This window comes from Balaenoptera acutorostrata, chromosome 7 (genome assembly GCF_949987535.1).
Source record: "Balaenoptera acutorostrata chromosome 7, mBalAcu1.1, whole genome shotgun sequence".
Lineage (NCBI taxonomy): Eukaryota > Metazoa > Chordata > Mammalia > Artiodactyla > Balaenopteridae > Balaenoptera > Balaenoptera acutorostrata.
Genome location: NC_080070.1, coordinates 111,409,593 through 111,436,911, shown reverse-complemented (window position 1 = coordinate 111,436,911; position 27,319 = coordinate 111,409,593). Strand labels below are relative to the sequence as shown.

General features: G+C 50.0%; 1 protein-coding gene across 3 annotated transcripts in view; it reads left to right on the top strand.

Moving 5' to 3' along the window:
* The window catches only part of EGFR (epidermal growth factor receptor), a 196,098-nt gene that overhangs the window by 151,844 nt on the left and 16,935 nt on the right, over nt 1-27,319 (top strand). For all 3 annotated transcript variants that reach the window (XM_057549504.1, XM_057549503.1, XM_057549505.1), the window contains 8 exons: nt 601-733; nt 2,829-2,919; nt 4,382-4,539; nt 9,328-9,366; nt 11,385-11,526; nt 12,284-12,406; nt 13,041-13,139; nt 18,326-18,511. In XM_057549504.1, the coding sequence (XP_057405487.1) occupies nt 601-733; nt 2,829-2,919; nt 4,382-4,539; nt 9,328-9,366; nt 11,385-11,526; nt 12,284-12,406; nt 13,041-13,139; nt 18,326-18,511 (971 nt within the window). The remainder of the gene's footprint in view (nt 1-600; nt 734-2,828; nt 2,920-4,381; nt 4,540-9,327; nt 9,367-11,384; nt 11,527-12,283; nt 12,407-13,040; nt 13,140-18,325; nt 18,512-27,319) is intronic.

Sequence of the window (27,319 nt, the reverse complement as noted above, 5' to 3'; positions counted from 1 at the left end):
CCCAGTTATATTGCATTTTAGCTGTGTGTTGCTCCCTTCTCATTTCATCCCCAATGACTATAGCTAGACACACACGTGCACGCGCACACACACACACCGGAATGGGATGAGTATTTCACACGGGCATTTCCAGTTCTGAGTTTAGAGCCATAGTCAGCTTTTGAAGTGGGGCCTGCACCGTAGCCTGTGCTGAGACCCTGGCCACCGGCAGAAGCAGACCTGAGTTCACATCGTGGCTCGAGCCCTTCCTAGCTTTGAGACCTTCGTCAGTTTACGTAAATCTTTGGGCTTTGGCTTCCTCATCCATGAAATGGAGGTAATAATGATTCCCACACCATAGTGCAGTTGAGAGAATTGGTGAAATTCTGTGTGCCTTGCACATGGCAAGGAACCACACGCTTCCCGTGCTGTTCCGGCAGCTGAGTGTTTCATCCAGGTACACTCAGGCCCCAGCAGGGCAAAGGGGACTTGCAGTGGGCCTCCGGAAGCCCTTTTTTGCATCACTGCTTCTTCCAGGGGGCCCAGCATGTGTTTGAGCACATCACCCACCCTTGGCCACTGTTCCTTGGCTGACCCGTGTGGCTCACCCTGTCTTCACAGAGGCCACGGGCCACGTCTGTAACCCGCTGTGCTCGTCAGAGGGCTGCTGGGGCCCGAAACCCAAAGACTGCGTGTCTTGCCGAAACTTCAGCCGTGGCAAGGAGTGTGTGGAGAAGTGCAACATTCTAAAGGGGTAAGAGGCTTTGTTTTTTAATCCCTATGGTTTTTTGTTTTGTTTTGTTTTTTAATTTATTTATTTATCTATTTTTGGCTGTGTTGGGTCTTCGTTTCTGTGCGAGGGCTTTCTCTAGTTGCGGCGAGCGGGGGCCACTCTTCATCGCGGTGCGCGGGCCTCTCACTGTCGCGGTCTCTCTTGTTGCGGAGCACAGGCTCCAGACGCGCAGGCTCAGTAGTTGTGGCTCACGGGCTTAGTTGCTCCGCGGCATGTGGGATCTTCCCAGACCAGGGCTCGAACCCGTGTCCCCTGCATTGGCAGGCAAACTCTCAACCACTGCGCCACCAGGGAAGCCCCAATCCCTATGTTTTGATTAAAAAAAATAAGAGTTTGGTTTTATAGGTTTATAGTTAATCAGTCAGATTATTTTCCTTTTTTCCTTTTCCTTCGTTTTTGTTTGTTTGTTGACAACTGTTAATCACAAAGGGAAGTGAACAAACTTTTTTCATTACTTAATCCAATCCAATTTATAGAGTCTCTTTTTATCTGGAAATATCTTATATTTTTCCTAGCTGCACAAAGTTCCCAAGACAAACAGAACAGTCTTCCATGGTTCAGATGGCCAAGACCACGGCCACTGTAGCACAGCATTCCTGCTGTGTCAAAACACAGCTCCTGGTTAATTTTTGTTTATGTTGAAGACACACTGAACAGTGCAAATAACTTCAAATATACCCATGGACAAAGAAATAAACAGTTGTATAACATTTGTTGAATTTATTGCAATCAATAAGAAGTACAGTCTGTTGATTCTACAGGAATTTTGATATTGAGTAAGGCTTTGAATGACCACAAATAATGACTAAAATAAATTAATAGGAAAGTGAAATGGAAGGATAGAGACTGGCAGAGGCAATTTTTTTTTTTAATTTAAAGAACAAGAGAAATTTCATGATAGAGAAGAACGTAGGAGTTACAGATGGCTCTAGGAAATCTTCCTTTCTGTTTCACTATCAGGGCTTGGGCTACAGCTCAGATCAGAAATACTCGGAAGCAGGATGAGAAGACCAAGTTCAATTCTGTAGGAATCTTTAGCTGATAGGCTCATTAGCCTAACAGAGTAATTTGCATAATTGATAGTATTGTTTCAACAAGTAAGAAATATTGGTGCAGTCCTTACAGCTGCAAACAGACACTAAGCTCTCATGTCTTCAGTGCTGACTTCTCTTTGAAGCGACAAGGTGATTAAAATAGCCACGGCGGTGGCACCTGGGTCTGCCCATTAGAGAACCCCCGTGTCCAGCGGCACCTCCTCCAGTTGCGAGGCTGGCTCCTGCAGTAGGTGTGGTAACCCAGAGAAGAAGCACAGGGAAAAAGTCCCGCGGCATATTTGGTTTAATTGATGCCGTCTGCCTGAGAGGACTCAACGGACCACGTCTTTGGGTGTAAACACTCCTTGTTCACTGCCTAGTTAATTACCAGTCGTCTTAACAGCTGCCACAACTACAGTGTCTTTTCAATCAAACATCAGCTTGTCGCTTAACGTTAATCTAAGTTTGAGGAATGGTTAAAATAGTACAAGCAAAATTTTTCCCGCCTGTGTTCCCTACTTGCTGTTTTTAGGAATAACCATTGAGGAAACTTTTAAGAGCCGTCTTTCCTTTTCCCAGGCATTAGTCTAGATACCATTTCTTTGCAGCTTAATTTAAATATCCATGAATCTGATATTGGAGGGGGTATCTTCTATCTTAAGGACTGATATCTTAACGGCTGTTTTCTTCTTTTTTTTTTTTTCCCATGTGGCGCCTTGCTTATCTAATATTCAAAAACTGTGCCTGGAGAAAAAATGTAGGGAAGATGTTTTGATTATAACGGAAGCTGATGTTTTTTGTTCCGGGAGAAGATGACCAAAGATTCTGCTGACAAGAATCAGTCTATTACATTACAGTATAGTCCTAGATTCCCGGCCATTCGACTTTTACCTAAAACTGTTTTGACTTTCTAAGAGAGGTGATTTGTGTCATCTGAGCTCTCAGACAGGTGAAGCCAGACAGCATCCTGCAGCAGGGTCTCCAGGGACGGCACTGACCAGTTTCCCGTCTTCTCCCGTCAGAGAGCCCAGGGAGTTCGTTGAGAACTCCGAGTGCGTGCAGTGCCATCCGGAATGCCTGCCCCAGGCCATGAACGTGACCTGCACGGGACACGTAAGGAGCATGTTTGATGTCACCCCCTACACGTCAGCCGTAGCCCGCGAGGCTGACCCTCACCCCCGTCACCCTGTGCCTGCGGGGACACACATCCAGCGCACTCCCCGCCCACACCTGAGGCCATGCCATCTCACAGCCGTCGGGGGCTGTGACCGAGGGGAAGTCAGCACACACCCTGCCTGGCACGGGCATTCCCCTTCTCTGTCCAACCCCAGATGCACGTGGTGACGCCCGTCCTCACACCACAGAGCAGGGCGCCCTGTGGACGGGGCACACCCACGGGCAGCCTTCAGTGTCCCTGACATCTGTCATCATTGCTTTATCGTCTTCATCAGACATCACCAAATTCTTATTTGACATGAGTTTATCGTTATTTGAAGAGTGTTCTTTAATCGCAAAGGAAAGGTTTTCAAAATTCAGTTTCACATCTACATGTTCAGTAATAATCTTTTAGAGAGTGTGAGATTGCAGGTCCCTCTCACACCAGAGTGCTCATGTTGTTAATTCTCAGTATTATTTATATGAGGAGCTCTGTTTGGATTTGAATTTCAACAGCCATATCTAAATCTAGTAACGGAAAACATTTTTCAGAAGTTCTTTAAATCAGACAGAAGACGGTAAGGCTCAGTTTTGAGGTACAGGCTGCCAAAATGGCTGGTTACAAAGGAAACCACTGGTTTTTAGGTTGGCGTTCAGTTACATTTTCATCAGTGAAATAAAATAACTGGTGATGTTGACCGACTTAGTCATCTGATTGTTCTGGCTCTGGGAATACTCAGTCTTTGCGACACGAGAGCAGTGAGCCAACAGGCAGACCCTCCCCTACCCACGTTATTTCAGCCCTTTGTGAAGTGTGTGGACACAACCCAAGCAGCCCCAATGCATTCATTTCTGTGGGTTTTACCGACGCATTCACATTCGACCAACAGAATCAAATTTAGCATGCTGCACAGTTAATTATGCAGCCAACACTGCATTTACACGTGCCACCTTCTCAACGCTGGAGAAATGTAGTTGTGGGTTTTCTCATCTGGGCCTTTGGCGAGTACAGCTTCCCACTGAGGCCCCCTCAACTCCAAACACGATTCACAAGGAAGTCCATCTGACCAATAAGGATATAAATATACATGTAGGCCAATCAAGAATGCTTTGACAAGGAAAGATGCCCACAGTTTATTAAGTAAAATGTAATAAAGCACATAGTACAGTTTCTTTTATGTTTTTATATATATATATATGTATATAAAATACACGTTTAAAGTCAAGAAGGCTTTATTCTCAGCTGTTAACAGTGGTCACATCAGGCAAGTCACAGAAGAGCTTGTCCACTTTAAGAACTTCCAGGTCGTTTGATTTTTTTCATGATAAGCATTTTAAGTAAAAAGTTACTTCATTCTGAAAAAGAGAGAGACATAAGTAAATGTTTGATTTATGAAACGGTTTTTCCACCTCGGTGCAGGGACCAGGCAGCTGTGTAAAGTGTGCCCACAACATCGACGGCCCTCACTGCGTCAAGACCTGCCCTGCTGGAGTCACAGGAGAAAACAGCACCCTGATCTGGAAGTATGCAGATGCCAATCACATGTGTCACCTGTGCCACCCCAGCTGCACCTACGGGTGAGTGCAGAAAGCTCTGGGTCTGCAAAGGAAAAGGCAGAAGAACAGGGTGCTTCCCATCTTGCAAATTCGTAGATTGAAAATGTCTCCAGACTTTCCAGTCAGTCAAGTACACAGGTTTGTATTTGAGTCAGTTCCTCCAGGTGTTCTGGTCCCACGGCCACGGCAGCAGCAATGATACGCTCGTGGGCAGATCATGGTGCTGGCGGGAGAGCCTCTCAGCCTCTCCAGGTGTGTCTCGTGCCAGGGTCCTGTTCTGCAGTGCCAGCATGTCCCAACAAGAAGAATAAGGGACAGGGGGAACGAGAGCAGAGGTCCTGCCCCGTCCCCAAAGGTTTATATATATATATATATATATATATATATATCTATCTTTCCAGATGACTGGGATTCCTGTGGGAATCTTTTATTGGTTTACAATTAATAGAAGATAACATTGCCTGGAAATGTTGCCTAAAGATGCTTTTTCTTTTAGCTAGTTGATTGCTAAGCTGTTAATAGGGAAATTAAAACTATTTTGACTGTAATTAGCAGAAGCACTCAGAACGTATATATCTTATTTACTAAAATGATAAATTTGACAATGAAATGGGACTACTAGAAATGAGAAGGAGAAGTTGTCCCATATATTTCACATTCCCTTCTCTCTCTCCTAATCCTCAACTTTATTTGGCACCGTTACTCTTCTCTGGAGCCCTCTCTTACTAGCTGTGTGGACTTGGGGAAGTGTCTTAACCTCTCTGTGCTTCACTTTCCTCACCTGTAAATTAGGATAATAAGACTGCATTGCTCACAGGATTTTTGAGATCTTGAGTGAATACGTGTACTGTACTTAAAATAGCGCGTGGACCACACGAGCAGTCAATCAGTGATTGCACAGATGGCGGTGCGGAGCTGGTGGCGAGGTGGCAATGACGATGGTGGCGGTTATAATGCTGGTGAAGGAGGTAATGGTGCCTGCGCTGCTGGTAGTGACGGTGGTAATCATGACCGTGACAGTGATGGTTAGTGTTCTGAAGGGGTGCAGAACCTTTCAGTTAGACTTCCAAACATCAGGAGTCTTGAAAATTTTCCGAGTATGTCCTAAGTTTTTCCAAAAAACCTATCTTAACTGCATTTATATGGAAGAGCCTGGGCCTGGAGACAAGTGATTTGGGAATGACTGGTACCCTGGTCAACTTCCATCGTTTCACCTTCCTTCTTGAGTTTCAGCCATCATGAGGGTAAATGGAAGGGCTCTACCATTCCATGACCCCGTGGTCCAAGAGCTTCAGTCCCAGGCCGCTGATTCCCCAGCTAACGTGTAGGAAGCCAGGGCATTTCCTGTGTGGTTTGCATGTGACTGTCTTCTCCCTCTAATCTTAGTCTAAGCCATTGGTGTGTTGCAACTGACCTGGAATATTTTACCAAGTTTAACACACACACACACATACACACACACACACACACAAACCCCACTAAAGCCAATTAATTAATTTGAGTAGGGCTAACATTTTTACAATATTTTGTATTCCCAGTCAGGAAATGATAATTTCTTCATACATTCAGATACTCTTTTTTTTATATTTCAGTAAAGTTTTAGTTGTGTTCTTTCATGTTCTGCCTAAACATTTTGTATTTATTTTTGCTACTGTGAAATGGACCTTGTTTTCTAGTATATCTTCTCATTTATTATATCTAATATATAAGATAGCTTTTGATTTTTTTTTTGGCCGAGGTGTATATTCATCTCGTATTGGTGGTCTCTACTGAACTTCCTTTGAAATTAGGGTTTTAGTTCATGGTCTTGGATTTTCCAGGAAAACAATTATATCATGTCCAGTAATGGTATCTGTATCTCTTTTCCAAAAGTTTCAAATCATATTACAAGGGCCAGAATTTCTAGAATAATATCAGACACAACGGTAGTGGAGATCAGAATTTTATATCTGATGGTGGTGGGAATGGCTGTAATAAATCACCATTAAGAACAATATTTGCTATTAGTGTGAGATTCTTATTATCTTGTTAAAGAAACAGTTATCTATTCCTACTTTTAAACTCTTTTTTTAAATCCAGAATGAATTCTGAACTTTACCAAATACCTCCTTGGTAGGAATTTCAAGATTTTTCATATTTTTCCCTTTGGGTATACCAGCACACTGGTTATACTGACCACTCTGCAAACTCTACAAAACATAGTATAAACTGTAATTTGCTAGTTTTTCACTTAGTCTATTTTTTTCATATTACCCAAAATAAGCAATTTCGGAGCAGATTCTCTAAAATAGAATTATATTACCTATATCAAATAAATATATTTTTCCTGTTTTTTCTATCTTTGGGAAATAAATGTGTTTCTATATGTGTGTGTGTCTGTGAGCATATAGCATTGGTAGAAAAATATATAGTTTTCCGTAATCTTGTTATTAGTATCTCTATCTTCTCCCAAAGGAATTACGTACTAAAAATGGATTTAATTTTTTAAATATGGAGAAATATTGATGGGGTGAGGGGAAATAAAAAACATTTCTTTTACTGTGTATCTGCGATGTGCACAGCATCATGAAACACATAGTCTCAACGATGACTAAGAGCGAACGCGCTGCTTTCCCCATTTGTATTGTTAAGGAAACACTTAGAAAGGCTCTGGGGTCACCACGACTCATCAGCCAGCAGTGACAGAGCCCAGGTTACAAGCGCATGCTTGCTTCCAGAAGCCGTGCCATTCCCACAGGGCAGGTCTGCTTACCCCAGGGAATGGGTCAGCAAACTTGAAGCAAATCCACTTTTTAAAATTTATTTATTTATTTATTTATTTATTTATTTTGGCTGTGTTGGGTCTTCGCTGCTGTGCGTGGGCTTTCTCTAGTTGCGGTGAGCGGGGGCTATTCTTCGTTGAGGTGTGTGGGCTTCTCATTGCGGTGGCTTCTCTTGTTGTGGAGCACGGGCTCTAGGCACGCGGGCTTCAGTAGTTGTGGCGCACAGGCTCAGTAGTTGTGGCTCACGGACTCTAGAGCGCAGGCTCAGCAGTTGTGGCTCACGGGCTTAGTTGCTCCGCGGCATGTGGGATCTTCCCAGACCAGGGCTCGAACCCGTGTCCCCTGCATTGGCAGGCGGATTCTCAACCACTGCGCCACCAGGGAAGCCCGCAAATCCACTTTTAATGGAATCACATTTTATAGTAAGTCATCAGCGGAAGGTTTCTTTGAAATTTTATGCCAATTAATTAAACGAAATAACATGAAATTTTGCCTATTTTAATTACATGTAACAAAAAAAATGATAAATCGAGTGAGAGACAAGGAATAATTTTTCTGACAAAATTAAATGATAGCATGATATGGCCTCTTTTGCTTGATATCTGACAACAATCATTTCTGCAGAATTATGCAGGGCACCATCAGCTTTCCCAAGGACCTCTTAAGCCTTTGATACGCAGATGGTTCCCTCTTAGGGCACCTATCCAGTCCCTACCCATGTCCATCATCTCTGCAAATGTAAACTGGCCGAGCTCTCCCTATGAGCGTCTCCCTTGTCCACAGCTTCTTGCTAGAAACCCCATAGGTTTCCCAGCAGCACTTTCAGAGGCTGCAAGAAACCCTGCTTCTTGTCCAGAGTTTGCAATTCCAGTTTGCACCACTATGCATAGAGTTCCCATTCTATTACGGTCTGGAAACCAAACAGGCATTATGGGGAAATATGAAAACACTAGTGAGGAGGGATATTTTGAGGAGGGGTTAATTTTACCAATTTTTATCCATTAGCGAATGTTGTCTCTGACGATTATCCTAGGAGATAAAAGATTGTGAAAAAAGGAGAACTCCTCGTGTGTTCCACTGCCTGAAGAAGCCTATGTCGGGTGTAGGGATGAAGGCCCGAGGCTTGCAGGGCCGAGACTGCGTTGTCTGACACCACGGAAAAGAGGTCTCAGACCCTCAAAACCAAGAGGAGTAGAGTATAGAGATCAGAGCCCTTGGAATGAGACAGAAAATGATTAGAACCAGTTGACAGTGCGCATCCAACAAGCACCGGGCCTCTTCACATACCTGAACCAGGCTTCTTCATCTTTCCCCAGGCTGTGAACATCAGTCTTCCCCATTTAATTGGAATATTTTATTTTCCTGTTGACGTTTTTATTGACAATCGTTGCTGTCCTTCAAAGCCAACTTAGTCTGCCTTTTCAGCCATCATCCTGTAATCAAAATAACAGATGGTGGTGCCCCACAGAACGGGAACCCAGCTGCTGAGGGGTCACGTTAGGACAAATGATGTCCCTGCTTGACGTACAACATCGCAGTTGTGTGGAAGCGGATGAAGCCAGCCCCTGGCTTTCTGCGTCTGAAATCATCGTCCCCGTTTCCCTGCCCCCTGAGATGCATGTCGTCACTCGTCTGCCCCCCCCCACCCCGCTCCTTAATCAGTGTGCCCCAGGAAATGGTTCTGGTCTCAGCTCCCTGTACCTCCTGCCCACATTGATGTTCTAGAGCCAGCTGTGGGCCAGCTGAACCTCTGGCAAATGGAAGCCGTGAAAACATGTCAATAATACAGACCAGAAATGTCTACTTTGTTCAATGGTAGAACAATCCCTATCACAAAGCAGACACTCAAAAATACTTGCTGAGTGAATGAACAAATGAATAAATGCATAATAAACAAATGCTTAAGCACTATTGAGACGCACTGCTATTGTAATGATCTGAAAGTAATTTAACACACATTGCCTTATGATTTAATAAAAACTCTCCAAGAAAAAGTGCTAAAGAAGTAAAATGATCAAAATGTGTATTTCTCTTTCAATTCCTACAGCTGTGCTGGGCCAGGTCTTCAAGGCTGTGCAGTGAATGGGTAAGTGTGACACTTTGTATGGGATGACCCGATCAGAAATGACCAAGAGCGCTATGGGCGAGGGTAATGCTTTCCCTCTTTTCCGACTGCCCTCTGCCTTGGCCAGTTCTCACTTCACCCTGGGCCAGCCTGGGCATCCCTAGCAGAGCTCACCCTGCCCACGCTGCTGGCTGTGCTCTGGGGCCGGGGGGCGGGGGGGGGAGGGGGAGGGCAGGACAGGAGTGCAGGGCCTCCTCCATGCGGAGCCGGCCTCTCTGCCCAGCGCTTCACATGCAGTCCTGCCCCCTAGGTCACCAGCGTTGCTGGATCCTTCTCCTCCTCCAGCTTCTCTTCTCTTTCCTCGCTGACCCAGCTGGCCCCACCACAAACCTGCGTTTGAATGACCTTTCTGTCCAATGACAGAGCTCCAGCTTGGGAGAATTTCTCCCCTTACTTCCTTTTCTAAACACAGGACTTCCTTCAGCATTTCAGTTGTGATCACTTTGCCGTCACTGCCTGAAATGCTGCACAGAGAAAAGCAGAATTGGGACCTCCTGTTCAGACTCATCCGGAAAGAGTGATAATATCCATTAATAATGTCTATCGAAGAATCAGAATTATACACAAGACACTGACCAGATATCCCCAAACACCAGCCAAACATCCAGGAACCTCTGCCATCTCCAGTAATGTTTACAAAATTCCTCCCCTCAACAACCTTCCTCAATGCTAGCTGAGCCAGTCAGCTCAGTCTCTTGCCGAAGAATTAGCCAAGATAACTGATCCCTCCTACTATCAAGTGAGACATTAAAGACAAATAGGGCAGTTTCTCAAAGATAAAGATTTCCTTTTATGCCCCTCTTCACTTGAGCCACGAGGACACCAGCAAGCTCCGTCCTCTCTTTGTGCTTCAATCAGCGTCTTAGTAATGAGGTTTTCCGTCACATCCCCACCCTGAAACCAATCAACGACCATTCTTTGTTGTATTTACCCTTTTAATTTTTTTCTTCTCTTTTCACTCCCCCTACTTCCCATGAAACACATACTCTGTACAAATTATTCCTGACATCTTTCAACGTCCCCTTCAAAATGGTAAAAACCCATTAATTCAAACTGCATTAATTGGGAAGATGGTGTAACTCAGGAGATGACTTTTGCACTTGCTAAGAAGAAAGTGTCATATATACTATTTACGTGAAGTACCTTTGACCCACTTATGAGAAATCCGTAAGAACTATGGCGCATTTTTTTAGGTGCAAACAGTGCTACTGATTAATCTTTGATATTCGTTAACATTTCTACCTGAAAATATGAAGTTTGCCAGAAGCTTAGATGGCACAGGTGCTAGAGAAGAAAAGCTTTATGAAGATTCTAAATTCAGAATCTACTAATTCAGACGGTTCTTTCCCCGTGAGCTTTAGAACCCGAGTTTTGGGTGTTTGCTGGTCCCGAGCCCTATGGGGTGGCGGGGGTGGGGGGCTGCAGGATGACATCACTCATCCATGACAGCTCTGCTGTCCGTGTGGAAATCCTGTCACTTCCTCACCGCCTCCACACTCATGCATACAGCTCTTGAACGCCCCGGACCCCTCGGGCAGTCTCCACAGGTTTGAAAGGGTCCCTCCTTCCAGCCTGGCCAGCAGACATCGCAAGTGTCACGTGCGGAGGGCGTGCCTCAAACGCGTGGAGACACTCCGGGGAGACACACAAATTCACATGAAAAGCATGACTGAACTCTGAGTTACTTTTTAAATGATGTGTTTTCTTAATCAGCAGATGAAAGTATGATCGCTATAGGGACAAGTCCAAGTGATACCTCAGTGTAAAACATGCGACAAAGCAGGCTCCTATACTGAAGGAAGTTGGAAACCCTGCCCTGGGGCTCGAAGTCCGCCCTCCTTTCTCCTTTACGAGCTGGCTGCGCCGTATCCCACTTTCTGAGCTAGCCCTAAATGACGTCATGCTATCAGAACATACGGGAACTATGTGAAACGCCACCGTAACAAACCTCACCCCCTTGCGTGTCCACCTCGTTCCAGGCCCAGGATTCCGTCCATCGCCACCGGGATCGTGGGCGCCCTGCTGCTGGCGCTGGTGCTGGCCCTGGGTGTCGGCCTCTTCCTGCGCAGGCGCCGCATCGTCCGCAAGCGCACGCTGCGCCGGCTGCTGCAGGAGCGCGAGGTGAGCGGCCAGCGCGAGGGGGCGGGCAGGCGCGGCAGCCCGGAGGTTGCGTTTTAAAGATGTATTACTGTGCTCTATTTATCGCGAGGAAAGAGCCGGAAGAATCTCTGAATGTCCGGTTCTAAGCAACTACATGCACATGTTAGTACTTGTACCCAGGGGAGTGCAGCTGTGTCTAGGGTAAGTCCCACAGCCGGTTACCACGCCGGGGCGCCCGCTGCCCACGTGGGGTGGGCGCTCGGGCCGGCCAAGGGGAAGGCTGGTGCGCAGAACTGTGAACTCACGAGGTGTTACTTTGGAAAATGCCATTGTCCACACCAGCGGCCGCTCCCTTTGGAGCCACGTTTGTGACCGTGTTGTCCGTGATTCCTCAGCTGGCATCCGTGTCTGACAACGTGTCAGAAGCCAGAGGCCCTGGGAAGAGGGACCCACCGCAGCTGCAGCATCATGGCTGTGAGGGGCCCGACCGGTTAGCAGAGTGACCACCACAGAACACTGCCCTTCCCCAAGTGTTCTCGACCCAGACACAGAAATAGAAATTGCACTTATTGCAAAGGAGCTGTTCTGTTCAAGGATGCCTTTTTTTTTGGGGGGGGGGGGGGTCAGTCCCTGTTCCTTCCGAGTGTCTCACCAAGTTCCTTAGAACAGGCGTCCCTGTCTCCGGAGTGAGAGCCGCGAGTTCTGTCCCCTGGTGTCTGGACCTGCCACCCCTCTCCCCGGCCCGGCAGGCATCGTCTCTTCCTCTTGTCTCTCACAGCTTGTCGAGCCTCTGACGCCCAGCGGAGAAGCTCCCAACCAAGCTCTCTTGAGGATCTTAAAGGAGACGGAATTAAAAAAGGTCAAGGTGCTGGGCTCCGGAGCATTCGGCACGGTGTACAAGGTGAGCCCCCCCCACCCCGCGAGTACCAGGCACCTTCCGCTGTGGTCTTTATCGTGGTCACGTGCTCTTTGTGTCACTGAGGGTTTAGGAAATTCCAATGTTTTTCTCAAGTTGTCTAGAGGAAGTCTTTTATGATCACAGTGACAAGTAAGTGGTCCAGTGAGATCTGTACACAGGCACAGACATTTTCAGGAGGACGGCGTGAGCTTTCCGAGGGGTGGGTGGCACAAGTCAGTCTGAAAGAGGGTTGCCTGTCACGGCCCAGCAGCATCTGAGTAAAGCCCAGCTCAGAACAGCTTCCTGTTCATTTCTTTTTCCTACATCCCTATTGCATAGTCTGATTTCAGTTAGGCCTAGACCCAGAATCTCAGAATTCTGGACAAAATGACTCACGCTGACTGTGTAACCGGTACGAGCTTAGGGGTTTTGTCTAACTACTCTGATTCCTGGAACGTGATCGCTGAAGAGCTGCTGAGCTATCGTGACTCCCAGCACCGGCGGCCTTGGGTGCAGGGCTGCGCTCGAGCCCCTCGCCCTCTGGGGTGGGGTCACTAACGATGCCCAGCCGGCCTAGGAGCCTCATCTTACGTGTATGATGATGGCCAGCCAATGTCTTCCCCTCTCTTTGTCACAGGGACTCTGGATCCCAGAAGGCGAGAAGGTTAAAATTCCTGTGGCTATCAAGGAATTAAGAGAAGCCACATCTCCAAAAGCCAACAAGGAAATTCTTGATGTGAGTTTCTGCTTTATTCTCTAGCTATCTGCACGCCTGGAAGCCAGAAGCCACCTTTTTTCGTGATTGGCAGCACATTGCTCTGTTTTAGACTCTGTCATCACCGCATTCTAAATGGTCACTTTTCCTGTCTTTTTTTTCCTTCTGGCTATAGTTGGTATAATTCTCTCTCGTAGAGAAGACTCACTCTTCCATTCTCTTATTGGCCCCCAAACGTATGGAAGCCTGCGGTCCCCAGGCATCCACCAGGGGCCGTCCCCGTGCTAGTGGCTTTACCCCTGCCGTCTCAGTGACCGCCCCTGGCGGGCCTGTGCTGCTCTAGGTGTTGTGCCCCCCAAGCCTTCAGTGAAGAAACGGAGGCATGAAGCAGCCCTGATGCTCAGGGTCGCGTGGCTGGGGTAGGTTTCCAGCACATGGTTACTTCTGACTCTGAAATGCATGTTCGTTTTCTTCCACCAACTAGCTCGTCTTTGAAATGGCTTTGTAAAGGTGCCTAGGATTAACAATATGATGCTCTATGAACTCTATAATCTGTTGCTCACCTTCTGTACTTTTTCTCAAAGTAATTTAAATGTTATTTCCAGCATCCGCTGATTGCTACTTTATGGAGTCTTTGAAATACTCCACAAGATTATTGTTACATGTTTTTACTTGCGATTGTCTTGAACTTTTTCCACCTTCCCTGGACCCTCACTAGCCAATGAGGGAGCTGCACAGTCTCAGAAAGGGGCTGGATGCAGGAGGGGCCAGCCTGGAGCTGGGCAGAACCCTCTGCAGGTAGAAGCTCAGGAAGCTCCAGTGGACGCACCCTTGGGGTCCCGGGCTAACATCGCTGGCCTCCACTTGCTGGGGTGGATGTGGGTTTCTCTTGCTCTTGTCCCAAAGCAGAGCCAGTGAAAGAGGAGCTGGAAGGGCTCAGTGGTGAATTAGGGAAACAGTCAATGAAAAAGGAAAACGACTGCCTTTACTGAGTCAAAAATCTAGAGAACTTAGTTCGTGTTACAGCCATGAAGGACAAAGGTCAGATATAACATTTCCCCACTCTTGTATCTAACCCACAGAATATACAGTAAGCAAAGCAAACATGGGCCTTTCTTAAAAAGCATTCAGACAGTGAGCGTCCCAGGAGCGCACTCTCTCCAACCCCATTTTCTCCAGGCAGCCTCCTCTCCTTTCATCGCAGCAGGAAAGTCCCAGCCCAGTATTTTCTACATGAAAGATGATGTATTAACACAGTGCAACAGAAAGTCTCACACACTGATGATAGCTCACCAAGCAAAGTTATCTTTCATTTTAACAGTTTACAGATTAACGTACAGTCTGTTAACGTAGGGTCGACTCCTCTTTCCATAGCCACAAGAAGTACAGCAAACAAGTGATTTGTGAAGTCTCTTCACTTTCCACCTCCTACACTGTTTAAAAGAAAATCTTTTTGCAGAATTTGCTTCCTTAATTCATTTGTTACTCATTTAAGACATTCTAATAACTTTCACAAAATGGTGTTGAGATGTGAATTTTAACAATATTCACTATGTAGAGTAAGGGCGATTTTGAAGACAGTAGCTATACTTTGGGAAGGAAGTAGCTTCACTGAGAAGGGCCCTCCAGGCCCCCTAAAACTGGAGGAAATCTGCTTTCGTGGGCCAGAGTTGGGGTGGAAGATAGAGAAAGGAAAGACTGACAAGGTAGAAAAAAAAAGAAGTTTAAAGTCCCATTTCGCCTCTCGTGCTGTCTCTGTCCTGCTCTCCTTCTCTCCCTGCGTCCCGCCCCTGGTTTCTTTTTTCTGCTCTAACACCCGTCCTGCGGCTGTAACCAGAGGGATGGCAGCCCGAGGCCTTCCGCCTGCTTTTCCCGAAGCTCCGTCTGCCCCGCGCGCACCGGGAGCCTGTCCTCGCAGCGTGGGCGCCGTGGGGAGCCCCTGAGGGAAGGGAAAGCCAGTGATTTGAGGGCCAGTTTCATCAGTGAGTTAAAGGGTAAGTTAATTCTGTAACAGGCGGCCCAGGGGGCTGAGCGTGGGCTTTGAAACACTCACACGCACTTGTAAATGGCTCCAGCAACCCGTGCTCTTATTCCCCTGCCCAGGCCAGCACTGAGGTACAGCACACACACACACCCTCTAGCCCTGGCGCACGCTGCGGTCAGTGGTGGCTTAGTTACTGGGACACTTTCAGAAATATTCTTAAAGTGAAGCGTCTGCCTGTCCTGAAGGAGTTTAAAGTCTAGTGGAATCCTTTTTTCCCCAATCTTTGTGAACGTAAACTAGTTCACAGATGAGGGAGACGGCAAGAAGGAAGGCCCCCCAGATTTCAACGGTTGGACAACATAATAGACTTTCAAGGTCACCGAGCCTCAGAGGCCCTCCTGCCACGTGACTCTGACCTCAGCCATGGGAGCCTCCGAGCGTGGGCTCTGCCTGCCGGTCTGCACGCCCGGCGGGGGTGGCCGATCAGAGATGGCTGGGCAATACCAAGCGTTCTTGCCGTAGGTCACGGTGCACCTTTGAGATTCCAAGAAAAACAAAGCTAAGAACAAAGCTCACGTTAGCTCCTGCACACACTGAACAGGACACACGACCAGACGGCATCCCCATTGTGCCTGGGCTTCGGGGTGCAGAAATCTGTGGCTGTACCGGATTTTCATAGGAGTGGGGACCTGGCAGGGCTCCAGGCTCTGTGTGGCCGGACACCCACGCCCATGCTCTGCTCCCCGAGCCCCAGGTCAACTCCTCACGGCCCACAGCAGATGGGCCGCTCAGACTGCTCTGATCTGCAGATTTTTCTCCCCTCTAAAATGAACACAACATGTTTCCAAGTCTCAACCAGATCTTAAGAAAATAAGAACAGCCAGAGGATTTCTTTGGTGTTATGGTTGTACAGTTTCCCAGACTGGGGGAGAGACGTGTTTTGTCCTTTTCTGGCGATCGCATGGCCTACTGATGTTTCCATAGACTTTCCAGTTTAAATTTAGGGCAGGCAACGGAACGAGAATGCAAAACAGATTTATATACGTGCTCTTTCTGTGTCATAAGGTCTAGAGCTTTCTGGTAGCCCATCTGCCGGAGCACTCAACAAGGCCTCACGGCGCGTGGGGTAAGCGGGGGAGGACCAGGAGGGCCCGGGTCGGGGGAGATCCGGGTGTGGGCCCTGCCCTGACATACGAAATGTGGTCTCTGGTTGTCATTCACTGGGCCTCAGTTTCCTCTTCAGACAAATAATGGCTTGAGAAGAAACCACTTGCAGGCCTTTTCCAGTTCTAACTTTTTATCAGTAGCCCTTCTCAAAGGTGAAGAGCTGTCAGAAGGTCCATAGTTTTAAACACCTGCTCTGCTGTTGTGATGCTGCGTTTACAACACAGACGAGGAGAAAGGCCGACTGCCCGTGAGAGCAGGGCATCTCCACTTAGGGCAGCGTCCAGATGGACGGTGCTTCTGCAGCGGATGTCAGAGCTGTGGGTTTCTTTCCGTAGTGCACGTGGCATGGTCTCTGTGTCGTATGATTTCAGTGTCTTTCAGCCGTGGTGTTCCTGAGGCAGCTCTGTGCCTAGAGATGTGTTGGGCACCACGGGAATGACGCAGCAGGAGCAGGTGTTAGGGAGGTGAGGTGATAAACAAGCCCCAGCTCCGTGCATCTCTCACGGCACACCTGCCCGGGCAAGGCCCGAGGATTGGCCTCTCTGGCAAGTTTGCAGGCCGTACTCAGCCTGCTCGCCCGAGGGAAAAACTGCAAGATGCCAGGAGAGTTCAACTTAGATTGGGGTTCAGGGAGGCCCTCTGAGGAGGGGTCAGCCAGGGAAAGGGGAGGTGGAAGGGCATTCCAGACAAAGGCCCTCCCAGGTACAGGCGAGCAGAGGTGGGGAACAGAGGGCAGGAGGACCGGGGGTCTGTGGGAGGAGAGGCTTTGCAAGCCTGGCGGGCTTCCCAGGAACAGTGAGGCCAGGGGAGGGGTTCAGGCCAGAATCTGGGGCCGTCACGTTTGTGTTTAGGGATTTGTGTGCGTGCCCCTCCACCTGGCTGTCACCACTGTCACCTCTGGCTCCTGCGGTGCATCCCCCAGCGTCCCCCTCGCGTGCCTTCACCTGGCCCAGGCTGTGTTCCCTTCTGCACAGAGGGCCCACACCCCGAGCACAGCAGCGGTCAGATGGGGAAAGGCGCCTCGGAACTTTCTCTTGGAGACCAGGTGATCTGAATAAAATGTCCCCCCACCCCTTTGCATTCTAAAGGGAAAGAGATGGAGTTTATTGGTGGAAATTGAGGATTCCCTGATTCTTAGTCAGACAAAAGCCAGGCCCAGTTGTGTGCATGGTTGTAAATGAAATCAGCTTCCTCTGCTCAAGGATAGCAGAAGGGTTCAAATGAAGTCCATGGCTGTGGGTCTGTGTCAGGCTCCCACCCCATTAGCAGGGGCGGGGCTGGGGGGAGTGGGTTCTGCAGAGCAGCATGGATTTCCCTTCCCAAGGCTGAGGCGGGGCGACACAGACCCCCTCTTCAGAAGTGAATCCTGGGCCAGCGGAGTCTGCGAGCGCTGTAGGTGTGACATCCTCCATCCGGTTCAGAGCCGAAAGGGCTTCTCTGCCGTGCGTGGCATTGGTGCCCGTGGCCCCGGCAGTGCCAGGGGGGCGCCCCCTCTCTGCCCCCGGCGCTCTGTGGAGAGGTGAGGTCCCCCTCCCTCTCCCGACCCCCCAGAGCTCTCAGCATCTCCCACCATGGTGCCCACGCCGGGGTTCCGGAGTCAGCGGGCAAGTCTTCACCAGGGTGTGGGCCCCAAGCACGGGTTCCCACCGGCCCTGACACCATTTGAAGCGGCGGCATCTTTGGCTTCGAGGTGGAGGTCTTCGTAAGGACTCAGCAACGCCCAAACTTGGAGACATCAGGTCTCATTGTCACTCAGCACTTTGCCGATGGCGAACGCTGCCTGGGCCTCTGTGTGTCGCAGAATCCGCACATGCGCTCAGAGGACGCCGTCTCCCATCAAGCACCTGGCCACTGCACAGCCTTGCGTGCAAGAGAGCCTGCGGGAACGTCCACTGCACTAGACGTTTCACGGGCCCCCTTGTCCTCCACACGCGCGCATTTCCAAACTCAAAATCACGTTCGACTTCTGTACCCGGAAAGGGACAAAAAAGCCTGCCCGTTCCGTTAGCCACGGCGGGGAGCCTTTCTGATGCACCCCCCCCTCCTCTGCCCCCAGGAAGCCTACGTGATGGCCAGTGTGGACAACCCTCACGTGTGCCGCCTCCTGGGCATCTGCCTGACGTCCACGGTGCAGCTCGTCACGCAGCTCATGCCCTTCGGCTGCCTGCTGGATTATGTCCGTGAACACAAGGACAACATCGGCTCCCAGCACCTGCTCAACTGGTGCGTGCAGATCGCAAAGGTGAGTCAGACGAGGGGCGCTCGGAGCAGGCGCCCGGCTCTGCGAGGAGGGCAGGCAGGGCCACGAGGCAGGGCTGGCGGCTGCCGTCGCTTGCCGCTCCGCCCTCGCCCCCCGGGATGATGCGGTCCCTGGGGAGAGCCCCGGAGCCCGGCGGCAAAGGGGAAATAAAGACAACCAAGAAGTCAGTAATTACGTTCTCCATCCTAGGACAGCGCAGAGCGTGCCAAGAGGGCGTGTGTGTGTGTGTGCACACGCGTGTACATGGCATGCACGCGTCTTTAGTTTGGATTAAATTGAATCAATTGTCTGTTGCATCAGATCGGTGCCTGTCCCACTGCACACTGAAAATCTAATTATTCAGCTACATTTGCACAATTTTCTCTGTACGGGGGGCTCTCAGTATGCTTGACATTGGTGTTCTCATTTCCCTGGCATTCTTTTTGTTGAATACTGTGGTAATTTGTAGCAGAGGAGGAGGTGTGGCTTTCACCCAGGCAGGACTTGATCACAAGGCCAGCAAACCAGGCCAGGGCTGTCAGGTGACAGAGTGGCCGGGCGGACACACAGGTGCTGGCTCTGACGTGCGGTGGCAGGAGGTGAATAGATGTTTCTGCTGCTTCATGGAGCTCCGTACGCGTCCCCCTGTTGACAGGCTAGATCTGGAGCGAGGGAGGGGCCGAGGGGGCGGACAACGGCCAGGTGGAGCTGAGGCCAGGAGCAGAGCGATGAGCCGGGTATTTAGCTGCTCAGATGGCCTCACAAGGACTGTTTTTCCATTTCAGATCTCTCTCTCTTTTTTTTTTTTTTTTTTTTTTTTACAGATGACTTCTGCAGTGGATTTGTTATTTATTTATTTATTTATTTATTTTTATTTATTTATGGTTGTGTTGGGTCTTCATTTCTGTGCGAGGGCTTTCTCTAGTTGCGGCAAGCGGGGGCCACTCTTCATCGCGGTGCGTGGGCCTCTCACTATCGCGGCCTCTCTTGTTGCGGAGGACAGGCTCCAGACGCGCAGGCTCAGTAGTTGTGGCTCACGGGCCTAGTTGCTCCGCGGCATGTGGGATCTTCCCAGACCAGGGCTCGAACCCGTGTCCCCTGCATTAGCAGGCATATTCTCAACCACTGCGCCACCAAGGAAGCCCCAGATCTCTCTCTCTCGATGCCAGTAGTGCATCAGTTATCTGCAACCCAACTTGCTAAATTCTGTTCCTGCTGACAGTGGGTATACCTTTCACTCAGTGGAACGAATGGAATCTGTGGGCAGGCCCCGCCCTCAGCCCCGGGGCGGGTGTTGGGAGCGTGCAGGAACCAGGGAGGACAGGGCGCCCCTCGGGCCCCGGGCCCCGTCCAGGTCCTGGTTGCTCGCCTCACCCAGGGCGGCAGCACCGTCGGTCCTGCAGATTTACTCCTGAGGATGCTCCGGACTTGCTCGCTCGACCCCCAGCAGGCGTAGAAGGTGACTTCAGACAGACGAAAACGTGTTCTGGGCTCCGCTCAGCCAGCAGCCGCCTGAGACGCTCGCTCCAGGACGGGCTCCTCTGGGGTCAGCGGTGCAGGGTGAGGCTGGCAGTGGGAGGCAGCCTCTGCCCTCTTCTTCCAGTGCCCGCCCGCCGGGGTCGCTGTCTCAGCCCCAGCCCCGGAGGCTCCGGCACCTGGCAGTGCGGGCGCGCCTCTCGGACCCCCGCCCATCGCATGGTGCTCTCGGCGCTCTCACAGCTGTAACCCCAGTCACAGGGCAGAGGAGTCACGTGGCCGCTGCTAGGCAGTGGTCCTGGTAGAGCCTGCGTGCCTCACGTGCTGTGGTCTCATGAAAAGCCTGGTTATTTCTGTGTCTGACCGTGTTAGTTTCCTAGGGCTGCCACCAAAAGGCGCGACAAACTTAGTGGCTTACCACAACAGAAGCTTACTCTCTCATAGTTCTGGAGGTCAGAAGTTCAAAATCAAGGTGTCAGAAGGGCCGTGCCCCTCCCAAGGCTCTAGGGGAGAATCCTTCCTCCCTCCCCAGCTCTGGGGGCTCCAGGTCCCTCCCACCTCTGCCCTGGTCTTCACGTGGCCTCCTGCCCTATCGGCCTGAGTCCAGATCACCCTCTCTCTTAGCAGACACCAGTCATTCCTAAATCCAGGATGACTTCATCTCAAGGTCTTTAACCGATTAGATCTGCAAAACCCTATGTCTAAAGAAGGTCACATTCTGGGGTGCTGGGTAGGCATGAGATCTGGGAGGATGCTTTTCAGCCCAGAACAGAGGCGGGTGTCGGGGCGGAGGTCGTTAGCCCCAGGTAGGTCTCGCTGAATATGGCATTTTTCCTGGAGGTTTACTCGTGTCCTGACTCCCGTCCCCAGAAATTCTTCTTTAGTCTCTTCCCTGATTAGCTAAGGCAGGAGAATCACCAAAGCTATCCCCCTCCACCCCAGGCAGCCTCTATCACCTTGCTTAACTCGCTTTATTTTTTAAAAACACATCTTGCTACCTGCGAAGACCTGGTTTATTTACTTGTTTAACTTGAAACGGGGAGGTGAGCTCTGTCACAGCCAGGCCCTGGCCGCTGCCCCCGTCAGGCAGGGCATCCAGAACTCTGCACACCTGCCTGGGTGATGAGGCCCAGCTCACCAGAGGGTGCCCGGATATTTAGCATTCTGATTATCTTGTGTCAGTTGGCAGCTCCACAAAAGTGACTTCTTACGTGATGTGACACATAGCCTTGGCAAGTTCTGCCCGGTACGGAACCGGGCTTGTGACTCTGGGGGATTCACATCTCAATTCTGGCTTTTCTTAGGCGGGTTGTCTCTCTGTGGCCGCGGAAGGGCCTCTGCCGTCTGTCCTCCCGGCAGCGAGAACGGTGCTGGGTAGCCTCTGTGGGGTGCCCACTCGGGCCCCAGTAGGCACCCCATGCTCACCTCTCTGGTTTTTTCCCCATATTTCGACTACTTTAAGTTAGATTAGTGACGAAAATCTAAGCTGAAACATTGTCTTGTTCTAGTTCTATATCGACTTTCTCTCCCTAGAGCGGCGTCTCCTATTTCCGGTCCCTCTCTCGTTCGTGAGCTTTTCCCCTTCTCTCCTTGGCAACCCTACATTCAGATCTGCCTGCTCACAAGTGTCTGCATAGATGGAAGTTTATTTGACCCCAAATATCAGTCTTCTGCCAGCACGAGGAAGAAACAAACACCTGACCACGGCAGTGCCCACTACAGGGCGAGTTCAGCTCTGCCCGGGCCCTGGTCAGCCATGAGTTTCCAAAGTCCCTGAGTTGAGTTTCCAGGGCCTGCAAGTTTTCCAAGATAGTGCTCTATATAATATTACTCAGAATTTCACCTTGTTATTTCAATCCACTGCTCTGCCTGTTGAACTTCGTTTAGGTTCGCTCTCATCCAAAGTCGGTTCACGTTGCAGCTGTTCGATTTGTCTGCGATGGAGCTGCTTTCTATTTCACAAGGGAAACCTAAGCCACTGTACTTGAATAGCTGTGGCGATGCAGTGTCTGTCCTTGCAGGGAAAGGAAAATAATGGTTTCTTCAGCTGTAAAGACAGAAATTTGCTCTTGGGTTAGTGACTGTTTACCTAAGTACTGAACAGTTTTCTCTGTAAAAGTTAGAAGTGAAACTACCCAGAAACACTTAGTGGCTGACCAGAAACTAAACCTGCTGGCGTTTTCAAGGTGGGATTTATTGACTTACGAATGTCCTCCCTGATTCACAAAGGCACAGGCTCTCTTGGGAAGTTTTCCAGTGTTCACGGAGACCTGGGTACCATTACGTAGGTTTATTGTCCTGGCTAAACTGCTAGGAGGACAGATAAAATTATATCACGGGCAAAAGAAAAAAAGAAAAAAAACAGAGGTGGCCTAGTGGGGAATCTTGCTGGGGTCGGGAAAGCAGAGGTGCGCTTCCACACAGGGTGAGAGTGGATTCTAGACTCAAGTCTCAGGAGGCCGTGGAGACATCACCTGCTCCCTCATCACCGCTTCCTGAGCTCCTGGCTCGGGAAGGTACAGGGGGCTCTCACTCACGGGGAGTAACTTAGGTGCTTCGGAAAGCGTGTGCATTCTTCCTGGCTGCATAAACCAGCTAGTAAATCCCAAAATAATTAGACGGGATAATAACGTAGTAAAATGTTAGAATCCAAAAGATGCTGTCTGTCATCAGTTCAGTTTAGAGAACACCGCTGCCATGCCAGGCTCTTTCCTCTTAGAGCACCGCAGAGCACATTACTGCCGAGTCCTGCATAAATCAGCTCTCTAGGCTGTGATTGATTTAACATTTTCACAAACCTTTGGGACCACAGAGCTTTCTTTCACCTAACCTGGATTAAGATCTCACAGAAGTGAGTTTTTAGAGAGGCGATATACGTTTCAGATACTTGACCAGGCCCTGGTGAGATCTGAAGGTAGCTGGGGGCCGGGGTGGAGGGGTGGGTGGGTGGATGCTGTCAGAAGGAAACCGACCACAACTTCAGAAGCACCGAACTACGCCTAGTTCATTCTACAAGATGAAACTTAATAAGGATGAACTTCAGAAAACATTCCATTCGAAGGATCCATTTTTTAAGTAGATGGGATACTTAGTTTGGTCTAAGTTCATCTGAAAAAGCCCCAGCGTTTTCACTGCTCACACATTTATAGGCGCTTTCAGGGCACAAGAGCAGCAAAGAGAAGACCCATCGAGGTGAGGAGAGGAAGGTGGTCCTGCTGATGACGTAGCAGAGCGTGCTGGCCCCTCGTGTCTGGGTCTAGGTGCCGTGTCATGACACCCACATCGACAAATTGTGGCCTGGTCATGAGGGATGAGCAGGGGTGGGAGAGAATGAAAATCATGCTGGAAGAGGGGCCGGAAGAGGAGACGTTGTCCGTCAGCCTCGCGCAGCCTGTGGGGGCAGCGGGGAGACACTAACTGCCCTGTGCACGGCCTCCTGTCTGGGCCCAGGTGGCTCTGGCCCTCGCGCCCAGGTCTGCTCCGCGCCCCCCCCCCCAACCTGGCTTTCCTGTGCTCCAGATCAGGACTCCTGAAGGTGAGGTTTCAGGCAGCAACCCCCCCGCCCCACCGCTGACTAACTGTGCAGCCTGAGGGTGGTGATTCAACCTCCAGCCTCCAGCCTCCAGCCTCCATCCACGCGATGGGAGAGGAAGGCGCTTCCTAAGAGCTGATTCAGCTGCAGAGCAGGTACCTGTGTAAAACCCTGGGCAACAAGACCGCAGACGGGGACAGAGCCCCACAGCAGATCCGGTTACCAGATATTTCAGTTATTTGAATTATTTTTTTATTTATTCTCACATCGTTCCACAAGATTACAGTTGAACTTAATCAACCTAAATGATCACTTTACAGTATGTCACTATAAAGCCAAAAGTTGCTGTACTGTTAAAGCATGTTCATCAACTTTTAGTCATTTCACTTGGTGATTTCTTGAGCATTTATCTGTCAGTGTCAGGTATCATGTGAAATACGTATATAAAGAAGACAAAATTTCCCATCTCCCCAAACTTGCACACAGGTGAGGAAAACAGATCCATACAGAGGTAACAATGCAGCAGGAAATGAGTGGGTCAGAGCAGGAGAGCTGAGGGACCAGCCTCCCAGAGGCTGCTGTACAAGTCACACGGGGACAGCAAAGTGGGCTCAGTCAGCCAGCCGAGCGCCAGGTGCGGGGACGGCAGTGGTGAGGCAGCCGCCCTGCACCCTCGGGAGCCTGGACGTGGCTGTGGTGCTGTGGACACGAGTGAGAGCCCGTCCCCGTCCTGGGGACCATCTGAGGGAGCAGTGAGAGGTGACCGAGAGACACTGAGGGCTGCCGAGGGATGAGGGGCAGGCCGGAGGGGAGGGGAGGCCCCGCAGGAACCTGCAAGCGCGGCTTCATCACGAAAGCGAAGGGTGCCACGCGGGAATTTATTCACGATCAGACTTTGTTGGGAGGTGTAGCAGGACGTGGCAGCAGCCTAATTCAAGGTCATGGCAAAAGGGGTAGAGAAGAGAGGATGGATTTGGCATTTAGGAGGAAACGATAATCACAGCGCCGAGGGAGGGCTCTCCCTGGGCACCGTCCGAAGTGCTCCATGTGGATTAACTCATTTAATCCTCTGAGTAGCCCGTTGTACATATGGGGGAGAGTGAGGCAACGGGTGTTGAAGTAACTTGCCCAGGTCTCAAGCTAGGAAGTAGCAAAATCAAGATTCCACCCCAGGGCTCCTCGCTCCCAAGTCTGTGCTTTTCCCCAGCACGTGATGTCACGGGTCAGAGTGGAGCCCACAGGCTGGTGAACCTAGCAGGCCTCCTGTCCCGACACAGCAGGAGGTTGGTGCCTGGGACAGGAAATTCTGACACTTCCCTGCCTCTTCTGAGGGCAGGGGTGCAGTGGTGTGGACGCCATGCCTTGCTTTACTCTGCCAGAGCCCTCCACCTACCCCTCCGCTTCCTATTCTGCCACCTCCAAGGTCACCAAGTCAGCGTCTGTCCCCCGTACCCACCACTTCCCCACATGGTGGTTAAGAAATACACTAGAAATGCAGCTCGTTCCTGCCTCTCGCTCTGGGCTCCTCCTAAGAGTTGCAGGATACTGCAGTGCCTGGGAATACGGTCCGTACATGTCACACCCAACCCAGGCCTCTCTTCTCCCCCGGGTGTTGTGCGAGGAAAGTCTTTAAAACCCTCGTGGAAGCAATCCTGTGTCTCCTGTGCATTCAGATCCCAGGGCGGCTCTTCAGATCCCCTTTTAACCTCAGTATTGCAGCATCCATCCTAGCCGTCCTGTGTTAACTAGCAAAATAAATACGTTCCATTAAATTAAAGTGAGGCTCTCAGAGAGAAGAATCAGGGAACTGCGTTTCCAAGAGGCCCCCACGAGGCTGACGCTGATAGCGCTTCCTGCGGGTCTCTGTTTGGATTCTGAGAGTTCACGAGCGATGTCAGGGCTCTTATCTTTGGTGCTGGTTAAACTATAACTCTGCTGGGCCTAGAACTATAACCGAGATGGCCTTTCAAACTGCCATATTGTGTGGGACAGAGACCAAGGAATAGAGTTTTATCTAAGTTCAAATGAGTCTAATCTTGTCCCGAAATTATCTCTGATTTAAATCCCTCTAGCTGTGTGCTCCAGACACGTACTGCTCTTTCCTGCCCTTTCCCAAGCCTTCTCTGAAGGCTGGTGTTACGAGAAAACGTTGCAGTTTATTGCACAGTTGCTCTGCTCCTTTAAAAAAATCTGAGGGGGGGAGGGGCGGGGGTGGAGCTACTTCCATTGTTAGATTCCCATCCACCTGCCCTTGGGCACGCTCAGCGGCACCTGGCCAAGATGCTGGGGTGTGGCGTCTAAAGCAGTCTCTGGGTCAGCAGACAAGTCTCACTTGGAGGCCCCAGCAGGAAATTAAGGGCACCGTCCCAGTGGTGGCCTCAGAGCCCTTGGTCTGTGAAGCAGCACCAGCCCAGATTCTGGGCCCCTGGGTCAGCTGTCAAGGCTGTTGTGTGGGTACCAGACCTCCCAGCACCGAGAGAGGCATCTTCGCAGGCGTGTTTGAAATGCCGGGCTCGGAACTGTCGGCCGCTATTACCATTCATTCATCCCTTCCTTCCTTCATCTTCAACAAGCTTTTGTAAAAAATGTATCCAGTGCACCAGATCCTCTGTTAGGCATATAAAGAGGCAGAAAGAAAGTTCACGACGATAGTTAAATGTAGCTGGAAATGCTCTCTGAAGTCCTCCTTGTGGGCTTAGTGAACCACAGGGGAGACGGATGCTGCTGAAAGGAGCCCCGTGAAGGGGCGGGGGGGTGCCAGGGAGTAGGAGGTCCTCCTCTGCTAGGAAGCCCTGCTTCTCTCTCCCTCTCCACACTCCATCCCTAAGGAATGACTCCTAACCTGGAAGTGCTATTCCAGGGAAGCACCTGCCCACTTCCTCTTGAATAGACATGAGCCCATTAACCTTATTTCCCGGCACCTGAGACATCTTAGAAAGGAACCATTTAAATCAAACAGCATCTTAAACATTCAGGAGCTTTCTAGATAATACAGTGGACACATGGGAATCATTTTTTTTTTTTTCCCCAAGAGAAGAAAAACATTGAAGGCCTCAAAAATAGCCCTCAAAGACTAATTCCTGGTAGTGTCTTTGTAAGATCCTCTTTTCCTGTGATGGCTAGTTTAACTCTAGAAGGAAAATTTGTAAACTTCGCTTTGATGTGACAAGTTAATTAGTAATTTTTACCTAATATCTATGCAAAAGGAAGCAATGAATTTGCCAGAAAATTTGGGATCTGTCCTTAATCTGCAGGTATTCCCTGCATTTGCACTAAAATGAAGAGAGCTACATGCAGAAAGCTCGAGGGTAATGCAGAGTTGGTTTCGCCCATTCATTTCCATTTTGTGCCCTTCGGTAAGCATGTCTGTGGTGCCTGCCCTTCACTGGGGAGTTCGTGAGTGTCAGCTGTAAAGGAGGCTGGAAATGTGGTCCACCTCCCTGGCTGGGGAGAGGAGAGGTGCCTTTGTGAGCAAGGAGGAGAACACGTGTTTCCAGCCCCACAGGCCGTGTGCAGAACTTGACCCTCCGGCTTCTCCTGCCTGCCCGTGTGGCCCTGCACAGGGGCAGGGGCTGCCAAGCTCATGTCTACGGGTTAGAGCTTGCGAGGGTCCAAGGGAAGCTTGGCTCAGCTGGGCAGGCTTCAAGCCAGGAGTAGGGGCAGGAAGTGAGCCCGCCTGTCAGGGGAGAAAGGGCAGGTGACAAAGACACCAAGGAGGCTGTGGACAAGGGCTAGAGGTGAGGGGTCACACAGTTAGTCCTTCGTAGCCGCGGTTCTGCATCTGCAGAATCAGCCAACCGTGG